Source organism: Piliocolobus tephrosceles, chromosome 6, assembly GCF_002776525.5.
Source record: "Piliocolobus tephrosceles isolate RC106 chromosome 6, ASM277652v3, whole genome shotgun sequence".
Lineage (NCBI taxonomy): Eukaryota > Metazoa > Chordata > Mammalia > Primates > Cercopithecidae > Piliocolobus > Piliocolobus tephrosceles.
The window spans coordinates 111,855,451-111,878,765 of record NC_045439.1 but is presented as its reverse complement, the minus strand read 5'-3'; the positions used below and the strand labels follow the sequence as shown (position 1 = coordinate 111,878,765).

General features: G+C 45.6%; 1 protein-coding gene across 1 annotated transcript in view; it reads right to left on the bottom strand.

The window, feature by feature from the left end:
• The window catches only part of SPTSSA (serine palmitoyltransferase small subunit A), a 36,542-nt gene extending 35,626 nt beyond the window's left edge, over nucleotides 1-916 (bottom strand). The window contains exon 1 of the mRNA XM_023227380.1: nucleotides 719-916. Coding sequence (XP_023083148.1) covers nucleotides 719-830 — 112 coding nt within the window. The 5' untranslated portion in view covers nucleotides 831-916. The remainder of the gene's footprint in view (nucleotides 1-718) is intronic.
• Between the last annotated feature and the right edge of the window lie 22,399 nt (nucleotides 917-23,315).

Here is a 23,315-nt window from a genome sequence, read left to right as displayed (position 1 = left end):
TTATAGTAACCACTCAACAGTCATTAACAATAATTTACTAACTATCCACCAAAACAGTTTCAAACCCTACCGACAACTAACCACAAATTGCACCACTTTTCAGGCCGACTTCTACGGACGGTACAAAGAAGCAACAAACACACTTTTAAAACTCCCCACCTTGAAGACCAAAAAGATACAATAACTTAAACTGCTTTCAAAAACTACTGGAGTGTCATGCCTACAAATTCAGAACCGGGCTTAAAAGCTGGTTAACTGGTTAGAATTCTTGGTAGACCCAAAGCCAACTAAATCAGGAACACTTAAAGGTCAACGGCGTCCAAGCCCTCGGGAGCGACGTACTGTTACATGATCCCCGCCTCCTACAGGAACAGGGGACTGAACCAAAGGCAGGCGCGGCTGAAGTGCAGGTGACACTCTGGGTTACACATCACCCTCGGAGATTTCCTCCAGGAATCAAGACGCTTCCTCCTTGGGTCCAGCGACTCACGGGTGACTCCGGGTCTCTAGAGTTCTCGCCTACCCCACCTCCCACTTAACCCTGCAAGCGCGGCCCTAGGCCCCCAGACCTCCCCCTGACCCCCACTCCTCGGCTTCCGCGTACAGGACCCGCGGGGCCGCTGCTCCAACCTCCACCCCAGGCCCGGGGCCTGGGAGCTGCGGCCCCGCGGCCCGCGCCCCCACCCCGTCCCCCGCGCCCGCGACCCGGACAGGATACTGAACACCGTCCGCTCCCAGGGCTCCAGCATGTAGAGCGCCGTGACCAGCAGGTACTGGTAGTAGAACCAGGACATCTGCTTCCAGGCCCGCGCCAGCGCCATCCCCGCCATGCGCCTCCCGCGATGCAGCTCACACGTAAGTCTGTCCGGCCGGCCGCCAGCTCACGTCCTAAAGCCCCCGGCAGCCAGGCCCGCCCGCCCGCCACCCAGCGCCCATTGGCCCGCCCGGCCCCGCCGTCACCAGCGGCACGCCCAGCCCCGCGCGCTCCCCGGCCGCCGGCCCCGAGCCCCGCCCGACCCGCGCTCATTGGCCAAGCCGCTACCTCGCGTCCCGTCGTCCCCTCTCGCTTCCCCGCCCGGGCATCGCCCACGCGAGCCGGAGAACGGTCCCCGCGAGAGCAACCGGCCGCGCCGCGCCCCGCCCGGGCCGGCCGGTGGTGGGCGGGGCGTCAGTGCCGGCCGGGGGCCCCGGGCCCCGCAGCCCAGCGGGCGCTGGGTCCATCCAGACTGGCCCAGAGTGGTTGCGGAATAAATATTTCTGGTACACTTGTTATGCCTCAGGCATCCGTCTGGGGAGGGGGATTGCCAGGGAGAACCGGATGCCTTCGGTTCCTTACCTCGTGCAGCTGGCGGCCTAGCTGGGAGACAGGCATTAATCAAGTCGTGATCGGTGTAAGAGGAGAATAAGGGGCTGAGAGACGGTGAGGAGGTGAACGCCATCTAATAAGGAGGTCTGGAAAGGCGTCCCTGTAGAAGGGATGCACAGTCGGCCTCCTTCCTCCCTTCCCCCGCCCATGCACACACACAAAAACACACCCATCTAGACGGACATAACCCATGCACTCCCTAACCCAAAGACCACTTACCAAAAATAAATATCTGCCCACCTCTTAGTGGCTGTAGTTAACCACCAAGTGGGTCAAGGCCAGAAGCGCGCTGATCTAGTGGGTTCTGCAGATGACAGGCAGTTTGAGATTGGTGTGAGGGCTGGTGATACCTCCTAGAAATGCACTCCTGGATGCCCGGATTTTCCCACTGCCAAATGGATCAGCAACATTGCACTGGCCACCAGGAGCTCCATACACTGGTGTAGTATGTGAAATGCCACAATTAAATGGCCTGCTGTTTAAATGTTAAAAGTCTTCCAGGTTAAACAGCCTATTGCTTAAACTTTAAAAGTTTCATGGTTAATAACTGTTTATTTAAAAGTATCAAGTGCCAGCCAAGCGCAGTGGCTCATGACTGTAATCCAAGCACTTTGGGAGGCTGAGGCTCGCAGATCTCTTGAGTACAGGAGGTCGAGACTAGCCTGAGCAACATGGTGAAACCCCATCTCTACAAAAAAAAAGTTAGCCAGGGGTGGTGGCGTGCACCTGTAGTCCCAGCTACTCAGGAGGTTGAGGCGGGAGGATTGCTCGAGCACGGGAGGTCGAGGTTGCAGTGAGCCAGGATGGCACCACTGCACTCCATCTTAGGTGACAGAGCAAAAGAAAGGAAGGAAAGAAAGGAAAGAGAGAGAGAAAGAAAAGGAAGGAAGGAAGGAAGCAAGGAAGGAAGGAGAAAAGAAAAAAGAAAAGAAAAGAGTAAGTAATATCAAGTGCCAGACATTGGGGATAGCAAACAAGATAGACTGAGACCTGCCTTCATAAAGTACCCAGTCTACTGGGGAAGAGAGGCAACTTAATGGATTACAGTGAGGTGTGGCAAATGATATTTTTGTGGATCCTATCCTTTAGGATACCAAGATAGCCCAGACAAAATCAGATCGGGCTTGTGAAAGGCTTCTAGGAGATGGTGCTTGAACTGAGTGTTGAAGGACAAGCAGAAATGGAAGAATGAATGAGCCTGGGGAAGAGTGGGTGAGACAGACATTCTAAGGATGAAGTTGTGATGTTTTTAGAAGACTGGAAGAACTTCCATGTGGCTGGAGCAAAAATAATGTGTATGCAGTAGCAAGAGATGGGCGTAGATAGCAAACAGGGACTATATTCTGAGGGACCTTGTTTGAGAAACTAAGAAATTTTTAACTTGATGTCCAAAAGTTACTAGAGCCAACAGCTTAAATAAGATTTTCTTTCAGGGCTGGGCACGGTGGCTCACACCTGTAATCCCAGCACTTTGGGAGTCCAAGTCAGGATCACCTGAGGTCCAGAGTTCCAGACCAGCCTGGCCAACATGGTAAAACCTCGTCTCTACTAAAAATACAAAAACAGTAGCCAGGTGTGTGGTGGGTGCCTGTAATCCCAACTATTTGGGAGGCTGAGGCAGGAGAATTGCTTGAACCCAGGAGGCGCGGGTTGTAGTAAACCGAGATCGCGCCATTGAACTTCAGCCTGGGCAACATGAGCTAGACTCTGTTTTAAAAAAAAAAAAAAAAAGTTGCTTTCGGAACAAGACTTGGGTGGGGGTAGTAGCCTGGAGGCTACTGAGGAAAAAAACAAGTTGGGAAGACATCACAAAGGTAGTCTTCCTTACCCCTCACTTGGAACCTCCTTACACCTCAGAGATCCAGGTACATATGCCCTCCTACTTTCAAACTTAACTGTTTTGGACTTCTTTCTGTCCCTATTCCTGTTTGGGCACAGGCAAGCTCTGTTCCTTTTTCCTCGAGAACTCCAACTACCCTCAGCATCTGGTGATGCTATGTAAAATTTACCCAAGATTGGAAGCATCACCCATAGCCACGCTTCCTTTACTGGGCCCTCTCCCTAGCAGCATTTCTGCCAGGTGGTTGTCCTCACTGTTAGTAGCTCCCAATCCACTGCGTGTCTCTTGGAAACCAGCCCTACCACCTCATCTCACTAAAGTTGGTGACTGACTAGAAATGAGGAAAAGAGGCTGAGATCCTGGATGATGACAGTACAGAGAATCCGAGGGAAGACGTTTGGCTGAAAAGGTATTGATTTTGTTAGGATGAAGCTATGTCTGAGGTACCTGAGGGATATTTAAGTGGAGGTATCCAGGGGACAACTAAGCACATGGTTTGGAACTCAGAAGTGAAGCCTGAACAGAACTAGAGGCATATGAATTTTCAATATGTCCCTGGTCATTGAAGCCAGAAGAGCAGATGAGGTCACCCAAGGAAAGCACATAGAACGGGAAGAGCAGGGTACAGAATAAACCCAGAGATTCTGGCATTTGACCAATGAGAGTCCAAAGGAAGCCAATACAGGAAAGGAGCTACTTAAGATTTGACAGCAATGAGGAGAGACATACAGGAGAAGCTAACAGAGGAAGGGACAGCCAGCAGAGCAAATGGCTCAGGGAGGATAAGCAAAATGAAGAAGGGAAGCGCCAATTTGTTTTGTCCACATGGAGCTAGATTAATGACTCGGCATTTCATTGTGGAATGATGATAGGGCAGAAGCCAGATTATAGAAGGCTGAGGAGAGAACGGGAAGTAAAACCATGAAGACAGTTCATTCAGGCTTACTTTTGCAGGAGGCTTGCCTGTGAAGGGAAGGAGATAGAATGGTGGCAAGGGTTTCAGTTTGGTTTCATTTTCAGATGGGAAAGGGGTAAGCACATTTATGGGCTTAGAGTAAAGATATGGATAAAGATGTTGGCCTGGGGGACCAGATCCAAACCCTTAATAAACAGGAACTGGTAGCTCTTTCCCCAAGAGGAGGAGGATGGAAAGATGGGAGCCAGATGGACACAAACACAAATGAGTAAGTTAAGGAACTCCCTACCTTACAACCTCAGTTTTCTTAGTGAAAAATAAAGGCCTCTTGTTGAGAGTGAGCAAGATGTTGAAGTGTGGAGGGTATGAAAAAGAAAAAGGGAGATGGGAGAAGCTTCCTAAAGCTGCCTAAAGATTGTCAGGCAGAAAAACCATACAGTTTTTACCAACAATACACAAGGACCGCGTATATATAGAACTAGAGAAGTTGAGTTAGGAGACTTCCTCCAAGGCAGGGTTTGCTGGATGGATACAAGGGAGAAATAAGCAAGAAGGTTGATGGAGAGAGAATAATTGAAATAATGACTTCAAGAATTAGGTCACAGAGGGAAGTAAATGATAAAAAGATAAAATGGGGTAGTCCAGAGCTGTGTGAGGTTGGAAACTGTAGGAGTAGGTGCATGGGAGAGAGTCTGTGCTGGAGGAGGAAGGCCACAGCTGTGCTTCTGAAGCATGGGAGTACAGAAATAGGCCAGTCTTAGACAAAGATCAGGCACAGGTTGTGACCATGGGATAGACAGCTAAAGTGGAGTGGAGGGGATGGTAAAGACCACAGGAAAGATAAAGTTGTCCAGGATGATGGCAGGACTAAGTGTCGAGAGGGAAAGTCTATAAAGCAAATGTCAAAGTCTGCAGTGAGTGTAGAGAAAAGCTCAGGACACAGGCGGATGAAGGGGGCAAAGCCCAGTGGCACATGGTTTTGGTTAGGAGGCAGTACTGGAGAGCAAGCAGAAAGCCAATCCCACCCCACCCCCAGTCCCACCCCCAGCTCTGTGGTAGGAGGACTTAGGTCATATCCTCAGAGGAAGAGAAAGAGATAGAGTGTTCCCAAAGAGGGTGACAGTAGAGGAGTCTTTGTTTATACAGGAAAGTGAAGTCGGGGGCAAGAGAGAGAGAGTTGGCAAGAAGAGTTCAGTTGCAATGATGTTCCTGGAAGATGAAAATACCAGGGCAGAATGAGAAGGCAGAACATTGGTACCTTAAGCAACGTAATGCTGATGGCAAAGTGGGCCAGGCTGACCTCAACATCTGACTCAAAGCAGCATCAGGACAGATACCAGCAGAACCCAAGTGGTTTCCAGGACTATGGGGCAACCACTGATTGCTGTCCAATCAGCAAACCAGGACCTTGACTCACTTTTAGTCTTTCAAATACATGTTACTAAGAAGTCATTTTGTGCGTTAGCAAAGCTCAGCCCTGAGGTAGCAGGTGAGGCAGGTGATGGAAGCAACCAATAGCCCGTGAAGACTGCCCAACCTCAGGCCCTCTGCCCAGAGAGGAGAAGGGGCATAGGAAAGCATGTCAGCACAGGGCTGCCAGCCTCTTCAAAGCAGAGCCCTGGGTCAAAGCTACTGGCACAATTAGGTCTGAGTTGGGTATGCAAAAATAAGAAAAAAAAAATAGAATGCCAACTGCAGCAACTTAAAAGAAACACACACACACACACACACACACACAGCCACATAGTTGTATTCATAAATGAGGTCAGTGCCTAGCTGAAATCTAATAAATAGATCTTAATTCAACCAGCATTTATTAAGGATCTAGTTACTATATATTTTCAGAGTTGTGTGAAAATTAATAGTTTTTAGATGGGTATGAACAATGAATATTTGAGACAGGCATGGTGGCTCACACCTATAATCCGAGCACTTTGGGAGACCAAGGCAGGCAGATCACTTGAGGTCAGGAGTTTGAGACCAGCCTGGCCAACATGGCGAAACCTCATCTCTATTAATAATACAAAAACTAGCTGGGAATGGTGGCATGCACTTGTAGTCCCAGCTACTCTGGAGGCTGAGGCACAAGAATCGCTTGAACCTGGGAGGCAGAGGTTGCAGTAAGCCAAGATTGGGCCACTGCACTCCGGCCTGGGCAACAAAGTGAAACTGTCTCAAAAAAAAAAAAAAAGAATATTTATATTTTCCTTTTTTTGTATGCTCTTTATACTACAAGAAACATTTGCTAAATATCTAGCATTTTTTTTTCAGTATGGTTTCACAGCTTCTCTTCTTAAACTGCCCAATTCTATCCAATTCTCTCTTACTCTGCACTCAGTGGGCATCCTCCCTCCTGCTCTGCCTCTGTTGTGCTCTCCCAATGCTCTGAGATCCTCCAAACATCCTTTACAAGCCCTCCCCTTCCTCACAATCATCACCACCCTACACTTACCACCCCGCATTTTCTCCCAGCCTCATGAGAGTTGTCTCTAATCTGTAAAGCTATGCCCTCCTCTTGGACTTTGTCACTTTCTGTCACAGATCAAGAGTCTCCTCTCTCTCCTCTCCCACTTTCCTGCACCTTCCAAACATTCTCAGCTAATCTTCCTTCCCTTTTTGAACTACTTCTCCCCATTTTGCTGGTCCAAATCCTTTTTTTGGAATGAGAGTTACAAAATTACATTAAGCTATCATTTTTTGGCTGCGAAGTACCTGCAGCTGTGGTGATACCTAAAGCCACCATTCCTCTCGTTGGGTACCTTAAGACCTAGCCCAACCACCCCTCCAAAACATACAAAATCTGGGTTCTCTCTCTACCCTTTAGTGAAACCATTTCCTCAGGTTCACCAAAACTTCCTTCAAGCCAAATTCAATGAAGTTTAATCATCTTCTTACTGAACCTCTCTGCAGCATTTCACACTACTGAATTTTTTTTTTTTTTTTTTTTTGAGACGGAGTCTCACTCTGTCACCCAGACTGGAGTGCAGTGGCACAATCTCGACTCACTGCAACCTGTGCCTCCTGGGTTCAGGTGATTCTCCTGCCTCAGCCTCCCTAGCAGCTGGGACTACAGGTGCGTACCACCACACCTGGCTAATTTTATATTTTTAGTAGAGACAGGGTTTCACCATGTTAGCCAGGCTGGTCTCAAACTCCCGACCTCAGGTGATCTGCCCACCTCAGCCTCCCAAAGTGCTGGGATTACAGGCGTGAGCCACCATGCCCAGCCACTACTGAACATTTCTACCTTCTAAAAACTCCCCACGGTCTTGGTTTCTACCACACTGCACTATCCAAACTTCTCCTGGAGTTCTCACTGCTCCTTGGATACCTTTGAAAAAAACTATTTTCTTCTGCATTCCTAAAGATCTGTTGTCTCCTCTGCCTCTCCCCATTCATGCCTGCTTCCTCAGGTAGCTTGGCCCTCCCTTTGGATCCCAAACAGCACTTCAAGTCTTTATTCTACCTGCTGACAGGATGTATTTAAATATAATCAAAATGATAACAATTATCACTAACACATTACAATCATCTGGTCCTTCCTAGTTTACAAAGTGCTTTCATTATCTCATTTTCTCAGAGCAAGTACGGCTCCTATTTAATAATTATGGACACTGAAGTTCAAGGACACAAACTAATCTTGCACCAAAAACTAACTTTTCTTTCCACCTTTCTCATTCCTGTTTATGGCAGAAAGAACCTTGATTTTCAGGCCAGAAATGGCATACCAGTTTTACATCCCTTCTCCTCCCCTGACCCCTTGTTTCTGTTCCTAGGTGACGACGAGTCATTCCTCCAAGTGTCTCAGGTCTGCCTCCTTTGTTAGGACATGTCCCCATACAACCTTACTCTCATCAAGTGCATGAGCTGACCGTTGTCACCCAAACGTGGCTTACCTGCTGTCGCTGGCTATCCCTGTTTATTAACCATGGCTCATCTCGTACTTTCAGATCGAAGAAAACTTTTATACTAAAAATACTTCCAACTTATGAGAAAAAAATGACAGGTTTTCAGAAAACTATTCCATGTTGTCTGTATCCGGAAAGTTTTCACTTAAGTTGTCTTTTCAGTTCCAATTACCCAGTAGTTCCACCAACCCCTTCGCTTACTGCCAATTACAATGTGCCCACAATACAGCAGCTGAGCCAGTGCCAAGTTACAGAAAGATCAATGACACATGACCTCTGCTCTCAGAGAGTCTATGGTCTAAAAAGAAATACGTTCATATGGCCTATGGAAACGATAGTGTAATTAAGTTTAAGACTGTACACGGTGGCTCACGCCTGTAATCCCAGCACTTTGGGAGGCTGAGGCGGGCAGATCACCCAAGGTCAGGAGTTTGAGACCAACCTGGCCAACATGGTGTAAACCCGGTCTCTACTCAAAATACAAAAATTAGGCCGGGCATGGTGGCTCACGCCTGTACTCCCAGCACTTTGGGAGGCCGAGGTGGGCGGATCACCTGAGATTGGGAGTTTGAGACCAACCTGACCAACATGAAGAAACCCTGTCTCTACTAAAAAGAAATACAAAATTAGCCGGGCATCATGGCGCAAGCCTGTAATCCCTGCTACTCGGGAGTCTGAGGCAGGAGAATCGCTTGAACCTGGGAGGCAAAGGTTGCAGTGAGCCAAGATCGCTCCATTGCACTCCAGCCTGGGCAACAAGAGCGAAACTCCATCTCTAAATAAATAATATAAAAATTAGCCGGGCATGGTGGTGGGCACCTGTAATCCCAACTACTTCAGAGGCTGAGACAGGAGAATCGCTTGAACCCAGGAGACTGAGGTAGAAGTGAGTAGAGATTGTACCATTGTACTCCAGCCTGGGCAACAAGAGTGAAACTCCATCTTAAAAAAAAAAAAAAAAAAAAAAGACTGTATTAAGGGCCTACCTTTGCCAGGGGCTGTGGGAGTGGTAGGGCAGGTAGCATAGAGCCAGCACTTGAGGAGTTCATGGCCCAGTGTAGGAGACATGTGCACACAGGAAGGCCACAAAATATGGGATTCCTCCTGCCTGCTAGGTTTTCATGATATTCCTAGACTGACAGCCACAGTAACCTCTGGGTTCTAGATCTGAGTCCCTCCTGCCGGGACTCAGCTGAGCTATTCCAGGAGCAGTGATGGAACTGTTTGTGAGGGAATGAGAAAGAAAAGGAGGAGATGAAAAGCTGGAGGGCTCCGGGGCCAGCAGATGGAAAAGCAGGGGTGACATTTGGTTCCCAGGGCAGAAAAAGTGCTGATCTGGTCGCTTGATATAGAGAAGAAAAAGATCAAGCAAGTCTAGTAAATTCAAGTATAAATGAAAGAAAACCCTCAAGATGTATTACACAATGTCTCAAAACACAGTAAAAGGTTGCTAAAACTTTTATGTATTTTTTATTATAGTAAATACTGAAAGGCACAAATAAAGAAAATAAACAGAACTACAATCAACATTTCATCCATATGTACTGTATTCAAATCGGCTCTCGTTGTGGAATAAGAGAGTTCAGCAAATGCATGTGCCTCAAAATGGAACAGAATCAGCCAGGTTCGGTCTCATGCCTGTAATCCAGCACTTTGGGAGGCCGAGGCAGGTGGATCACTTGAGGTCAGGAGTCCAAGACCAGCTTGGCCAACATGGTGAAACCCCGTCTCTACTAAAAATACAAAAATTAGTGGTGGTGTGCACCTGTAGTCCTAGCTAGTCAGGAGACTGAGGCAAGAGTATTGCTTGAACCTGGGAGGTGGAGGTTGCAGTGAGCCGAGATCATGCCACTGCACTCCACCCTGGGCAACAGAGCAAGACTCCATCTCAAAAAAAAAAAAAAAAAAAAAGGCAAGCACAGTGGCTCACACTTGAACCCGGGAGCCGGAGGTTGCAGTGAGCCAAGATCACACCTCTGCACTGCAGCCCAGGCAACGGTGTGAGACTCTGTCTCCCAAAAAAAAAAAAAAAAAAAAAAACAGGTGGGGGTGGCGGCGGGCAGGCGCAGTGGCTCACGCCTGTAATCCTAGAACTTTGGGAAGCCAAAATGGGCAGATCACTTGAGGTCAGGAGTTCAAAACCAGCCTGACCAACATGGTGAAACCCCATGTCTACTAAAAATACAAAAATTAGTTGGTTGTAGTGTGGGGCCCTGTAATCCCAGCTACTTGGGAGGCTGAAGCAAGAGAATTGCATGAACCCAGGAGGTGGTGGTTGCAATGAGCTGAGATCACGCCACTGCAGTCCAGCCTGGGCGACAGAGCAAGACTCCATCTCAAAAAAAAACCAAGGCAGCAGGGGGGTGCAGAATCAAATTTGGAGTTTCTCTCAGCAATGTTATGTATAAAGGTAAACACATTGAACCATGGCTAAATATGGTCATTTCATTCAAGATAAAGGAGTTTTAAGAATATCTAACCACCATACATATAGTAGCTAATCACTTAGCTACTGTATGCCAGGCCCCAAGGCCTGATTTCTTTTTTTATTTTTGAGACTGAGCTTCCCTCTGTCGCCCAGGCTTTAGTGCAGTGGAGGGATCTTGGCTCACTGCAACCTCTGCCGCCCGGGTTCCAGCGATTCTCCTGCCTCAGCCTCATGAGTAGCTGGGACTACAGACACGTGCCACCACGCCCAGGTGAGGCCGCACCTGGCCTCCAAGGCCTGATGTCTAACACTCTTGTTTGGCACCAGCCTACTCACTAGTAACTTATGAGAAACCAAGGAGCAGTTGAGGATGTCCTGGTCAACAAGGACCCCTGATGTCAGCTAACAGTCTAGATGCCAGTCTTTTAGGTGGTTTTCTAGATGGGCAGCTGGCAGTGAAGGCTTTTATCCCACCACACAGGGGCTTTACTGTCAGCACCATTAGTCCCTACTCTGACGTCAAATCTTCAGGAAAATGAAAACTAGATTTTCCTTGCAAAATGCATATCTACAGACCTGTGGGAGGAGAAAGGTGGCAGGATCTTGTCCTCTTCCCGCCAGAAATAAATGTAAAGAGTTCATTCAAATACCCAGATAAATCAAAGAGGAGGCTGAGGGAGGGAGGTCCAGACTGCGAAAGCCAATGAGAACCGAGGAGGCCAAGGAGCCAAGGCTCGAGAAGTCAGAGGCTGAGGATACAAGGAGACGAAGAGGCTGAGACTCCAAGGATGCAAAAAAGGTTGTGGAGGCTGGGGAAGCAGAGAAAGCTGAGGAAGCTGAAGAAGTTGAAGAAGCTAGTAGTTGAAGAAGAGGCTGAGGAGGCTGAGGCGCTGAGGCTGCCATGAGAAGGCGAAGGCCTGGAGGTGCAGTATTTGGCTGGAAGGGTGGGGCTCTGCTGTTTGGAGGAAGGAAAGTCCAACAAGAGCCAAGTGTGCCCTGTCAGATGCCATCAGTCTCGAACCGGCCTGTCTCTTTAGCAAATGAATGTAAACTAGAGGCTCTACTATTTCAACAAGTTTCACATAACATCTCCTACTTCTTCTGACTCATTCTAATTTCCAAGTCCAGATACAGTAGTGATTTCACGGTTAGCCTCCTCTATGTTGCAAATAAATATCAGTCCATGCCCATTGTGTCATTCTTTGTATCCTTTATAATAACCTCTGGGGATACAGATAGAATAGAATGTAAAATAATTTGCCGTGGAAACTTGCTGTGAAAAGTGAATCACTTTGACAGGTGACCAGCAATTTTAGGGAGCTTACCTAAAGTCTAAAATTCATATGTAGGTGATTTGGCTACTTTAGAGAGAGATGATTCGATTAGCAGTTCACTATGAGGCAGAATTCTATAAAATAATAATTTGAGAAAGTAAAATAACTTCCCTTCTATAACTCTGAAAATTATATCAAATAGTTTTTAGACTGTGCTATTTGAGCTGCACATAACTGAATCAATTTAAGGTCCTGAAACAGTTTGTGCAAATTTAAAGTGGAGGTAGTTTCCAACTCTTTGCTTAAATTGCACATCTGGTCATTAAAGCAAATTAAGTGTTTTATGTCATTGACGCTAGAATGCTGAGCTTCCTACTGCTTAACTTCAGTCCCATCTGGAATGTGTATTATATAGGCCAGGAACTTAGGAGCAGCTGTCCCATATCATTCTATCACATTATATATTATCTAATTACAAGTTTAGAAATTATATGTACAATAAAAGCTGGATTATCTGATATTGCCCTAACTGATGTTTTTTGTTTTTTGTTTTAGAGATGGAATCTTGCTCTTCTCACTCAGACTGGAGTGCAATGGCATTATCTCTGCTCACTGCAACCTCCGCCTCCCAGGCTCAAGCAATTCCTGCCTCAGCCTCCTGAGTAGCTGGGATTATAGGTGCCAGCGACCACACCCAGCTATATTTTGTAGTTTTAGTAGAGGCGGGGTTCGGCCATGTTGGCCAGGCTGGTCTCTAACTCCTGATCTTGTGATCCGCCTGCCTCAGCCTCCCAAAGTGCTGAGATCACAGCCATGAGCCACCATGCCCGGCCCTAACTCATTATAATTTTAAAAATTGTGTGTACAATAAAGTTGGATTATCTGTCATTGATCTAATGAGTTCTAGGAATTAGAATCTCTGACACCCTCCCAAAATAAATCTTCATGCTAGTTGGCTACTGATATGGCTTGGCTGTGTCTCCACTCAAATGTCACCTTGAATTGTAATAATCTCCATGTGTCAAGGGTAGGGCCCAGTGGGAGATGATAATTGAATCATGGGGGCAGTTTTTTCCATACTGTTCTCCTGGTAGTGAGTAAGTCTCATGAGACCAGATGATTTTTTTATAAGGGGTTTGCCCTTTCACTTGGTACTCATTCTCTCTTCCCTGCTGCCATGTAAGACGTGACTTTGCTCTTCATTCGCCTTCAACCATGATTGGGAGACCTCCCCAGTCACGTGGAAATGTGAGTCAATTAAACCTCTTTCCTTTATAAATTACCTACTCTCAGGTAGGTCTTTATCAGCAGTGTGAGAACAGACTAATACAGCTATTAATGCTGAAATTCAACAAATGTCAACACATTTTGAAGATGTCAGAGTTGTTTCAAAGTCTTTAGATAAATAGAGTAAGCCAGGGTAAAAAACCTCTCTCCCAAAATTCAAACAATAAGAAAAACTTCAGAGATTCATTAGAAATTTCTCTTTTAGGCTGTGCATGATGGTTTATACCCATAATTCCAGTGCTTTAGGAAAAATGCTCAAGGCCAGGAGTTCAAAACCAGCCTGGGCAACATAGCAAGACCCCTATCCCTATGAAAACTAAAAAAAAAAATAGCCAGGCATGGTGGCACACATCTGTAGTCCTAGCTACTGGGAGGCTGAGGCAGGAGGATCACGTGAGCTCAGGAGTTCAAGGCTGCAGTAAGCTACACTACTACACTCCAGCCTGGGTAACAGAGTGAGACCCTGTCTCCACAAAAACAAAAAACTAAAATCAAAACTGAAATAATTGAAAAATATATTAAATATGATTACACAACGTAAGAAACTGAAGAAAATTACAGAAAAGGGAAATCAACTGCAGAATATTCATTAAAATAATCTGGCTTCCACACAGACCAATGGAACCGAAAGAACCCAGAAATAACGCTAAATATGTAAAGCCAACTGATCTTCAACAAAGCATACAAAAACATAAATTGTGGCATTGATACCCTGTTTAATAAATGGTGCTGGGAAAACTGGCAAGCCAACATGTAGAAGACTGAAACTGTGCCCCCTATTTCTCACCTTATACAAAAATCAACTCAAGATGATCAAAGACTTGAATCTAAGACCTGAAACCATAAAAATTCTAGAAGACAACATTGGAAAAATTTTTCTAGACACCGGCCTAGGCAAGGAACTCATGACTGAGACCCCAAAAGCAAAGGCAATGAAAACAAAAATAAGTAAATGAGACCTAATTAAACTAAAAAGCTTCTGCACAGCAAAAGAAATAAGGAGGGTAAAAAGACAACCCACAGAATGGGAGAAAATATTTGCAAACTATGCATAGAACAAATGACTAGTATTCAGAATCTACAAGGAACACAAACAAACCAGCAAGAAAAAAAACAAATAATCCCATCAAAAAGTGGGCAAAGAATATGAATAGATATTTCTGAAAAGAAGATATACAAATGGCCAACAAACATATGGAAAAAAATGCTCAACATCACTAGTCATTAGGGAAATGCAAATTAAAACCACAGTGAGATACCACCTTACTCCTGCAAAAATGGCCATTATTTTTATTTATTTATTTATTTATTTATTTATTTATATTTTTTGCAACAGAGTTTCGCTCTTGTTGCCCAGGCTGGAGTGCAATGGTGCCATCTCGGTTCACTGCAACCTCTGCCTCCTGGGTTCAAGCAATTCTCCTGCCTCAGCCTCCTGAGTAGCTGAGATTACAGGCATGCGCCACCATGCCCGGCTAATTTTGTATTTTTTGTAGAGATGGGGTTTCTCCATGTTGGTCAGGTTGGTCTCAAATTTCCAACCTCAGGTGATCTGCCCGTCTCAGCTTCCCAAAGTGCTGGGATTATAGGCGTGAGCCACCACACCCAGCAAAAATGGTCATTATTAAAAAGTCAAAAAACAATAAATGTTGATATAGATGTAGGGGAAAGGAAATGCTTATATGCTGCTGGTGGGAATGTAAATTAGTACAACCTCTGTGGAAAACAGTATGGAGATTCCTTAAAGAGCTTAAAGTAGATCTACCATTCCATCCAGCAATCCCACTACTGGGTTATCTATTCAAAGGAAAAGAAGACTTTATATGAAAAAGACACTTGTGTCCAGGCGCAGTGGCTCACACCTGTAATCCCAGCACTTTGGGAGGCCCAGGCGGGTGGATTGCGAGGTCAGGAGATCAAGACCATCCTGGCTAACCTGGCGAAACCCCGTCTCTACTAAAAATACAAAAAAAAAAAAAATAGCTGGGCGTGGTGGCAGGCGCCTGTAGTCCCAGCTACTCAGGAGGCTGAGGCAGGAGAATGGCGTGAACCCAGGAGATGGAGCTTGCAGTAAGCTGAGATCGTACGACTACACTCCAGCCTGGGTGACAGAGCAAGACTCCGTCTCAAATAAGTAAATAAATAAATAATTAATTAAAAAAAAAGAAAAAGACACTTGTACACATATGTTTACAGTAGCACAATTCACAATTGCAAAGGTGTGGAACCAACCTAAATGCCCATCAACTAATGAATGAATAAAGAAAATGTGATATATACACCATGGAATACTACTTAGCCACAAAAAGAAATAATGCCTTTTGCAGCAACTTGGATGGAGCTGGAGTCATTATGCTAAGCCATTATGCTAACACAGGAGTGGAAAACCAAAAACTGAATGTTCTCACTTATAAGTGAGAGCTAATCTATGAGTATGCAAAGGCATTTAGAGTGATATAATGGATGAACTTTAGAGAGTCAGAAGGGTGGTAGGAGGGGGACTAGGGATGAAAAACTACATATTAGGCACAATGTACACTACTCAAGTGATAGGTGCACTAAAATCTCAGAATTCACTGCTACTTAATTCATCCATGTAACAGAAAACCACTTATACCCCCAAAAGCTATTAAAATAATTTTTTTTCTTTTTTTTGGACAGAGTCTCACTCTGTTATGCAGGATGGAGTACAGTGGTAGAATCTTGGCTCACTGCAACCTCCACCTCCAGGCCCAAGCGATTCTCCTGTCTCAGCCTCCCGAATAGCTAGGATTATAGGTACCCATCACCACCACACCCAGCTAATTTTTGTATTTTTAGTAGAGACGGGGTTTCGCCATGTTGGCCAGGCTGGTCTGGAACTCCTGACCTCAGGTGATCTGCCCGCCTTGGCCTCCCAAAGTGCTGGGATTACAGGCGTGAGCCACTGCACCCAGCCTGCTTCTGTCTCTTTAAAAAATATTTTAGGCCTGTAATGTCAGCACTTTGGGAGGCTGAGGCAGGTGGATCACCTGAGGTCAGGAGTTCAAGACCAGCCCGACCAAAATGGTGAAAACCTTTCTCTACTACAAATACAAAAATTAGCCAGACGTGGTGGCACGACCCTGTAGTCCCAGCTACTTGGGGGGCTGATGCAGAAGAATCACCTGAACCCAGGAGACAGAGGTTGCAGTGGGCCGAGATCGCGCCACTGCACTCTAGCCTTGGTGACAGAGCGAGACTCTGTCTCCAAAACTAAAAATAAAAAGAAAAAAGAAAAGAGTCAGAAGCTAGGAACTTTGGGCCAGCAAGCTAATAATAATAATAATAATAATAATAATAATAATAATAATCTGGCTCCAATATTCCCAATAATATACAAAGAATTCTTACAAATCAACAGTAAAAAAGATAAACTAGTGGCATAGATCCTTCTGTCTTCCTACAGAATCTTTGTTAATGTTCACTTTACTCCTTTAAAAATAAAAAAAAAGGCTGGTATGGTGGCTCACACCTGTAATCCCAGCACTTTGGGAGGCCGATGCAAGCGGATCACCTGAGGTCAAGAGTTCAAGATCAGCCTGGCCAACATGGCAAAACCACATCTCTACTATAACTACACACAACACACACACGCAAATTTGCCAGGCGTGGTGGAGCGTGCCTGTACTCCCAGCTACTCAGGAGGCTGAGGCACAAAAATTGCTTGAACCCAGGAGGTGGAGGAGGTGGCAGTGACCGCCTGGGTGACAGAGCAAGACTCTGTCTCAAAAAAAAAAAAAAAAAAAGGCCGAGAGAAGCAAGAGTCTAAAACTAAGAACAAAAAAAGATGAACTATACTTTTAAATAGACAAAAGAGCCAGGTGCTGTGGCTCACGCTTACAATCCCAACACTTCAGGAGGCAAAGACGGGTAGATCACCTGAGGTCAGCAGTTTGAGACCAGCCTGACCAACACGGAGAAACCCCATCTCTACTAAAAATGCAAAATTAGCCAGACATGGTGGCGCATGCCTGTAATCCCAGTACTTTGGTAGGCTGAGATGGCAGATCACAAGGTCAGAAGTTTGAGACCAGCCCAGTCAATATAGTGAAACCCCGTCTCTACTAAAAATACAAAAATTAGCCAGGCATGGTGGCACACTCCTGTAGTCCCAGCTACTCGGGAGGCTGAGGCAGAAGAATCGCTTGAACCCAGGAGTTGGAGGTTGTGAGCTGAAATCTCACCACTGCACTCCAGCCTAGGCGACAGAGCCAGATTCCATCTCAAAAAAAAAAAAAAAAAAATTACCTGGCGTGGTGGCACGTGTCTGTAATCCTAGCTACTCAGGAGTCTAAGGCAAGAGAATCGCTTGAACCCAGAAGGTGGAGGTTGCAGTAAGCCGAGATGGTGCCATTGCACTCCAGTCCAGGCAACAAGAGTGAAACTCCGTCTCAAAAAAAAAAAAAAAGACACTTTGGGAGGCCGAGGCGGTGGATCACGAGGTCAGGAGATTGAGACCATCCTGGCTAACCTGGTGAAACCCCGTCTCTACTGAAAATACAAAAAATTAGCCGGGCGAGGTGGCGGGCGCCTGTAGTCCCAGCTACTGGGGAGGCTGAGGCAGGAGAATGGCGTGAACCTGGGAGGCGGAGCTTGCAGTGTGCTGATATCGCGCCACTGCACTCCAGCCTGGGGGACAGAGCGAGACTCCGTTTCAAAAAAAAAAAAATAGACAATAGAAATGAATGAACGAGTGTTTCACCGAAGAAATACAACTTATAAACATGAAAAGATGCTTGATATCAGCAATAACTCAAGAAATTCAAATTAAAGCAATGATTAGATATTATTTTTATCCTAAAAGATTGGCAAAGGTGAAAACGATAGTCACTGTTATTATAGGTGGAGGAGGACTTTAATCACTATTAATAAAGATGTAATTTATTGCAAATTGCTGAAAGAGTGTGATTTGGCAACCTATGTAAGAACCGGAAATTTCACTTCTGAGAATTTGCCCTAAGGCGATAAATCCATCCTGGTGACCAAAAGCACATAAACTTTGTTTATGGAACACAGGATGTGGCTGTAGACTGACTCCGGTTCCACCTTGCATCAACCTCAACACACAACCTCACCCCTTCAGGGGATTCCACCAGGAACCCAGTCACAGTGAGGATGCAGGGATTTTTGCAGCTTGCCAAGGTAGGCAGGAACACAGGTGGGACATCACATCTCTCAGTGGCATTTCACTGGAAAATCCTCTAAAGATCTGCCTCTTCACTTCAGCCTCCAGCTCTCCTCTGACCCACCCTGAGGTCCCTTCAATCCCTTATTATTCAGAAAATCAGGTGGCCAGTCTTGAAAAGTCAGCCCCAGAGGCTGGCATTTGCTTCACAGGCAGAGTTTATCAGACCAGATCATTTCTGCCAAAGAGGCAAGATTGTCATATTAGCTGCTGACAACATAAAACTGTCTCCGTGTTAATACATTTATAATAGCAAAAAAATAGGCTGCAAGTATAAATGTACAGTATAGGGTATTACATAAATTATGATACATTCATACAATGGGCAAGCTTTTGAAAAGAATGAGTTAGGTCAGGTGCAGTGGCTCATGCCTGTAATCCCAGCACTTTGGGAGCCCAAAGTGTGCAGATCAGGAAGTCAGTAGATCAAGACCATCCTGCCTAACACGGCAAAACCCCATGGCTACTAAAAATACAAAAAATTAGCTGGATGTGGTGGCACACACCTGTAGTCCCAGGTACTTGGGAGGCTGAGGGAGGAGAATTGCTTGAACCTAGGAGGCAGAGGTTGCAGTGAGCCGAGATCGTGCCACTGCACTCCAGCCTGGGCAACAAAGTGAGACTCTGTCTCAAAAAAGAAGAAAGAGGCCAGGCGCGGTGGCTCAAGCCTGTAATCCCAGCACTTTGGGAGGCCGAGACGGGCGGATCACGAGGTCAGGAGATCAAGACCATCCTGGCTAACATGGTGAAACCCCGTCTCTACTAAAAACACACAAAAAAACTAGCCGGGCGAGGTGGCGGGCGCCTGTAGTCCCAGCTACTCGGGAGGCTGAGGCAGGAGAATGGCTGAACCCGGGAGGCGGAGCTTGCAGTGAGCTGAGATCCGGCCACTGCACTCCAGCCCGGGCGACAGAGCGAGACTCCGCCTCAAAAAAAAAAAAAAAAAAAAGAAGAAGAAAGAGAAGGAAGGAGGGAGGGAGGGAGGGAGGGAGGAAGGAAGGAAGGAAGGAAGGAAGGAAGGAAGGAAGGGAAGGAGCTGGGTCCATTTTGGACTAACATGGGATGAGCCAGGTATGGTGGCATATGCTTGTAATCCCAGCTACTCAGGAGCCTAAGGTGGAAGGATCACTTGAGGCCCAAAGTTCAAAAGCAGCCTGGACAACATAGTGAGATTCTGTCTCTAAAAAATAAATAAAATAAAATGCAGTGATGTCTAAGAGATAGAGTTGGCTGGGCGTTGTGGCTCATGCCTGTAATCCCAGCACTTTGGGAGGTGGAGGTGGGTGGATCACCTGAGGTCAGGAGTTCGAGACTAGCCTGGCCAACATGGCAAAACCCCCTCTCTACTAAAAATACAAAAAAATTAGCCAGGCGTGGTGGTGCATGCCTGTAGTCCTAGCTACTCGGGAGACTGAAGCAGGAAAATCACTTGAATCCAGGAGGCAGAGGTTGCAGTGAGCCAAGATTGCACCATTGCACTCCAGCCTGGGCAACAAGAATGAAACTCTGTCTCAAAAGAAAAAAAAAAAAAGAAGTACAGCTAAAGGCAACAGACTTGCAGAACAGGATATATGCTATGAACACATTGTCAGTTTTGTGCATTGAGGTACCCCAATGTCTTGAGCAATGCCTGGCATAAAAGAGGTATTCAAGTATTTGTTGAATGGATGAATGCTTGTTAAGAGAAAGATGTAGGAGGCCTAGAACCTTGTCTACCATTATCTCTAGAGTCTCCCAGTGGCTGGGAAATTGCCTAGGGACCCATAGTGTGTCCTTTAAAAATATATAACAGGACTGGTGACGTATCTTATGCCTGTAATCTCAGAACTTTGGGAGGCTAAGGCAGGAGTATCACTTGAGCCTAGGAATTCAAAACCAGCCTGGGCAGCATAGGAAGACCCTGTCTCTACATAAAATTTAAAACTTAGCCAGGCGTAGTGGTACATACCTGTAATCCCAGCTACTCAGGAGGCTGAGGTGGGAGGATCAATTGAGCCTGGGATGTCAAGGCTACAGTAAGCCGTGATTGTGCCACTGCACTCTAGGCTGGATGACAGAGCGAGACCCTATCTCAAAAAGAAAAATAAAAAAATACACAATAGTTATCAGCTGCTAATCCAGAGCACAGAGATACTGAAGAAAAAAAGAAAAGAGATCACTTTTTACTTTACATGATGTTATATTGTTTACCTTACATGCATGTAATACTGTTGTGAAAATTCATAATAGTAGAGGTTGGGAGCAGAAAGCTTGAAGTTCTGAGAAAAACATGGGCAAATAAGTATGATATCCTACAATCTGCTATACCTCAAATTGTTCTCATTTTAACTACTTCACTCAAGCCATTTTCTTCTAAACCTCTCTAAGTAACCCAGGAAAAAATAAAAATTAGCATCTTTATGACTGCTTGACCAGGCCTGTTTACATGAACAATCCCTTTAGGTCCACGAGTTTAAGCCTTAAGTAACACGAATTTTTGATTACCTGAAAACTACCATTTCTCCAATACAACAATAGCTAAAGCTTTTACCATAGCATAAATTAACATTTGGGTATTGTTCTAAAATGACATGTCCACAGTTCCATAGTTGAGTGAGATTTGGGGTTTTTTTGTTTTGTTTTGTTTTTAGACAGAGTCTTGCTCTGTCACTTGGCTAGAGAGCACTGGTACAATCATAGCTCACTGCAGCCTCCAACTCCTAGGCTCAAGTGATTCTCCCATCCTCACCTCCTGCCCCAGCCTCCCAAATAGCGGGGACTACAGATGACCACCACACTCGAGAGTTTTCTTTTTTTCCTTTACGTGGATTGCTGATTTGATGGCAGTAGTAAAAAAGTCAACACAGGCCGGGTGCGGTGGCTCACGCCTGTAATCCCAGCACCTAGGGAAACTGAGGCGGGCGGATTACCTGAGGTCAGGAATTCAAGACCAGCCTGACCAACATGGAGAAACCCTGTCTCTACTAAAAATACAAAAATTATCCGGCGTGGTGGTACATGCCTGTAATCCCAGCTGCTCAGGAGGCTGAGGCAGGAGAATTGCTTGAACCCAGAAGGCAGAGCTTGTGGTGAGCCAAGATTGCGCCATTACACTCCAGTCTGGGCAACTAAAGCGAAATTCCATCTTAAAAAAAAAGTCAACACAAAAGAGAGGGAGGTTTCCTGGTTCTGCTGCCCCAGTCAGTGCTAGCCCCTGACCTTCAGCACTGTGACAAGTCCTAAGTCTCCTTAACTTGCCCATCAACCCCACAAAGAATACCTTAGCTGGTCCTCTTACTCATTACTGCTCACTGAGATACCCCATGAGGCAGGAAGAGAGCCTTCGCTTGAGGCCTTTGGCTGGGTATAGGGGTATATACTTACATATATATCGTTTTCTATATATAATTATATATAGTTTTATATTTATAGTTATATATAGTTTTATATTTATAGTTTTATATATATATATATATATATATAGTTTTGCGAAATGGTCTTGGGACCCCAAAATCACTAAGCTAAAGTCAAGCTGGGAACTTGACTTTTAGGGTAAACCTTAACCTTAGGCTTAAAGCAAACCTGCCTCTCATTCTATTCAAAGTCATCCCTCTGCTCACTGAGATAAATGCGTATTTGATTGCCTCCTTTGACTCATCAGAAACTCAAAAGAATGCAACAGTTTGTCTCTTATTTACCTATGACCTGGAAGCGCCCTCCTAGGTCATAGGTACTCAGCACTTAGAGTTATCTCGCCTTTCTGGACTTAACCAATGCTCATCTTACATACTTAATTGATGTCTCATGTCTCCCTAAAATGTATAAAACCAAGCTGTGCCCCAACCATCTTGGGCACATGTCATCAGGCCCTCCTGAGGCTGTGTCATGGGCATCGTAGAAAGTGTAAAAAGTTTCCTCTTCAAAGTTCCCCTTCTTGTTAAAGAATAAAACATAAGTGTTAGAGGCCGGGTGCGGTGGCTCACGCCTGTAATCCCAGCATTTTCGGAGGCCAAGGTGGGCGGATCATGAGGTCAGGAGATCATGACTATCTTAGCTAACACAGTGAAACACCATCTCTACTAAAAAATAGAAAAAATTAGCTGGGTGTGGTGGTGGGCACCTGTAGTCCCAGCTACTCGAGAGGATGAGGCAGGAGAATGGTGTGAACCCAGGAGGCGGAGCTTGCAGTGAGCCAAGATTGTGCCACTGCACTACAGCCTGGGTGACAGAGCGAGACTCTGTCTCAAAAAAAAAAAAAATTAAAATAAGTGTTAGAAATAATAGTTTCTTTTGAAGACTTTCTTCAAGCCTCCTTGCTTTGTGCTAATAACTCTTTGTTAGGCTCTATCCTGTGTAACTGTTGGACACGCTCACAGACATGTTCCAGCTCACAGCCTATGCCCCTTCCTTATTTGGAAATGTTGTTGCTTCCTTAAACCTTTCATAAGCAACTTCTTTATTCTTCCTTGGACTTATCTATTTAGGAAAGTTTCAGGTTATTAGCAAATCGGGTATCAGTTTAAGATTGTGAGGTCCCACACCAGCCAATGGATGCAGGACACAGCAGTAAGGATGATCCAAATGCGTAAGCGATAAATATGTCTGCTTTTCCTTTGTTCAGGTATGCTCTTGCCATTGTTCCATCTGCAATTGAGCACCCTTTCAAGTAAAGATGTCCTTGCTGAGAGATCTTTTGTCTTTGTGCTGACTTTTCTTTGCAGCACTGATTATCTATTTCCAACAATTTTTGTATTTCTAACAGGCACGCACCTTTTTTTTTTTTTTTTTCTGACAGAGTCTTGCTCTATCACCCAGGCTGGAGTGCAGTGGCACCATCTTGGCTCACTGCAACCTCCACCTCCTGGGTTCAAGTGATTCTCCTGCTTCAGCCTCCCGAGTAGCTGGGACTACAGGAATGTGCCACTACGTCCAGCTAATTTTTGTATTTTTAGTAGAGACAGGGTTTCTCCATGTTGGTCAGGCTGGTCTTGAACTCCTGACCTCAGGTGATCCTCCTACCTTGGCCTCCCAAAGTGCTGGGATTACAGGCATGAGCCACCACGCCTTGCCACATATCCTTAACTTTGGAAAAATGAACTTTCTAAATTGCT